Below are 2,731 nucleotides of genomic sequence, written 5' to 3'. Positions count from 1 at the left end.
TGTTTATGTTAATAATTCAGTTGGAAAGTCTTTCAACAAAGTGTACTTTTAAAACTATTTTTAGTTAAATCACTTATTAAACCTAAAAAAAGTCTTTCAATGTTTCTCATATCCCACTACCACTCGAAGTTTATGTGTTTAAAATCAAAATAATTTAAACAAACATTCATATGAGGAAAATTACTTATTACTAAATTCTTTTTTAAAAGTAAATAAGAGTATATTATATTCATAAAAAAATAACTTATAAAAATTAATAAATTTATTATATTTTATTCCTTAACTTATAGGGTGGTTTGTATATTGCTGATTCAGTAATGTACCCTCCAATATTTAAAATTACATGGTTACAATTTTTCAACGGGAATGATATATGATCTCTCCATGTTACATTTTTTGAGAGAAGATAAGGCTGAGAGGTTTTTGAAAGAAGCAGCTGCAGTAGAATCCCAACTGGTTGTGTTTCCTGAAGCATTTATCGGTGGGTATCCCCGGGGATACAACTTCGCCGACCAGTCACCAAGAGGGAAAGAAAGTTTCCTCAAGTACCATGCTTCTGCCATTAATGTGCCGGGTCAGTTACCTCTCTCTTTCTCCCTTAAATTGCTAAAGAACTGAACCACTTAATTAGTTATTGAAACAAGACATGTTTGATTAATGAACCAAGAAAAAAAATCTACTTATGCTTTTTGATGAACCATCAGCTTACATATTTCATCTTTGATCTCATATTAATGTATTTTCAGGATCTGAAGTGGATAGATTGGCATCAATGGCTGCGAAATACAAAGTCTACTTAGTGACAGGTGTTGTTGTGAGAGATGGATACACATTGTATTGCACTGTTCTCTTCTTTGATCCTGAAGGTAATTACCTTGGAAAACATAGGAAACTCGTGCCAACATATTGGGAGCGGCTCTTCTGGGGTTTCGCAGATTGCTCGACAACTCCAGTTTATGACACTCCATATGGAAAACTTGGTTCGGTCATTTGTTGGGAAAATAGAATGCCGCTTTTCAGGACAGCAATGTATGGCAAAGGTATATCTTTTACCATTTCTTTTTCTTCACTAACTAATATGGTTTGGCTTGAAATACGTCAGTACTCTTTTTTAAGTTGTTAGGGTTTTAGCCTATAAATAGGCTTGAAATACATTATGGCTTTGGTATGGGATTGATTGATCACAAAATACGAATGTACATCTATATAGGTATTGAGATATATTGTGCTCCTACTGCCGATTCCAGGGATACATGGGTAGCTACAATGAGACACGTCGCTATTGAGGGTGGATGCTATGTTCTTTCACCCATCCAGTTCTGTCGGAGGAAAGATTACCCACCTCCACCTGAGTATCTTTACAGTCCTACAGAAGAAGATGTCACTCCAGATTCTATTGTTTGGGTTGGAGGTAGTGTCATCATTTCGCCCCATGGCAAAATTCTACCAGGACCAAATTATGAAGGAGAAGGCCTCTTCACAGCTGATCTTGGTATGGCCCTAAGTTCTCCAATTATATATCCAAATATTTCAGTATGCAGATAAGGCAAATGAGTCGATTCTTTAGGTTTAAGAGGAATGCAAACTTAGTTTTATCGAAGACTTAATATTATATGATATCTATCATGGACTGATGAAATATTGTTATGATCACTTGATATGTAGATGTTCGTAACGAGATTCCTAAAGCAAAGTTCCAGTTCGATGCAGTAGGACATTATTCGAGAGCTGATGTGCTAAGCCTCACTGTGAACAATCGTCCACTGCTTCCTGTTACTTTCACATCCTCACCATCTAAAATCAAAGACGATGAGGAGATGGATGAATGCAAAGATATATAAAAGATGGCATATTTAGGAGACTGTTAGCCTAGCTAAGGTCGTCCTTCAATAATTTGTATGATTTTCCAATAAGTCCACATGTGTTAATTTCCTTGCCTTTCTTTATGCTGTAACTACAATCTCATGTGCGCATGGAGACTGCACTTCATTATAAATAAATGCTTGGTTTGAGTGTAAAATCATCCTTTTATTTCTTATGTTTTTGTCTCAAGTATTAATAAATTGTATTTTTCCACTTATTGTTTGGTATAACAGTGCATCTTACTCATTGGCTGAGGCCTCCTCTGTGATACCTTTTCTCATTTAGCCTTTGATAGAAGTTGAAACTAAAGTTTAATTCATGATTATGAAATGGCGTTCTTAATATTTTAAAGGTTTCACAAAAACATGACATGATATAATAAATTTAAAATTTTATTATTTATTAATAAATTTTTAGTTCATTTTTATTTATCCTAATCCTATACATTATACCTTGTAAGAATTTTGACATACATTTCTTATATTGTACATGATTTGAGTGTATTAAGAGTTGCAAAAAAAATTCAAGTAATAGGTTCATCATAAATAGATGACTTGTTCATAACCGAATCATAGGCCTAGGCAACCCATTAGAGGTTATAGTACGCTACTTCATAATTAGAGGAATGGGTGGTCTTGGTTATCAGGATAAGTTTCCTATGATGAGTACACTAGTATGTATGGTTACACATTATACAAGACTTATGGTAAATCATGACATAAAGCTATCAAATAGTCATGATTTCACCAAGTTGTTTCATTGTTTTATCTCTTAACCTTGAGAGAAAATTGAATTTGTGTTAAAGTTAGTAGTGACTTTGACCTACTAATGAGATTGTAAGCTAATCATATGTTCCTTATGAATTAGT

General features: G+C 33.8%; 1 protein-coding gene across 1 annotated transcript; it reads left to right on the top strand.

Annotated features, from left to right (window-relative positions):
* Positions 1–691: 691 nt before the first annotated feature.
* On the top strand, positions 692–1,841 carry LOC100241354 (bifunctional nitrilase/nitrile hydratase NIT4B). The gene is made up of 3 exons (XM_059741221.1): positions 692–1,040; positions 1,211–1,537; positions 1,666–1,841. The coding sequence occupies exons 1-3, from the start codon at positions 773–775 to the stop codon at positions 1,839–1,841; spliced, it is 771 nt and encodes a 256-aa protein (XP_059597204.1). The 5' UTR covers positions 692–772.
* The last annotated feature ends 890 nt before the right edge of the window (positions 1,842–2,731 follow it).

Source organism: Vitis vinifera, chromosome 2 (assembly GCF_030704535.1).
Source record: "Vitis vinifera cultivar Pinot Noir 40024 chromosome 2, ASM3070453v1".
Lineage (NCBI taxonomy): Eukaryota > Viridiplantae > Streptophyta > Magnoliopsida > Vitales > Vitaceae > Vitis > Vitis vinifera.
Note: the sequence above shows the minus strand (reverse complement) of the source record. Positions and strands in the feature narration are given on the sequence as shown.

Excerpts from the sequence above, each read along its gene's own strand:
- LOC100241354 (XM_059741221.1), top strand. The coding sequence starts at position 773 with ATGGCTGCGAAATACAAAGTCTACTTAGTGACAGGTGTTGTTGTGAGA. Across the intron at positions 1,041-1,210 it reads GACAGCAATGTATGGCAAAG|GTATTGAGATATATTGTGCT; the intron begins GTATATCTTTTA and ends ACATCTATATAG. Across the intron at positions 1,538-1,665 it reads ATATCCAAATATTTCAGTAT|ATGTTCGTAACGAGATTCCT; the intron begins GCAGATAAGGCA and ends CTTGATATGTAG.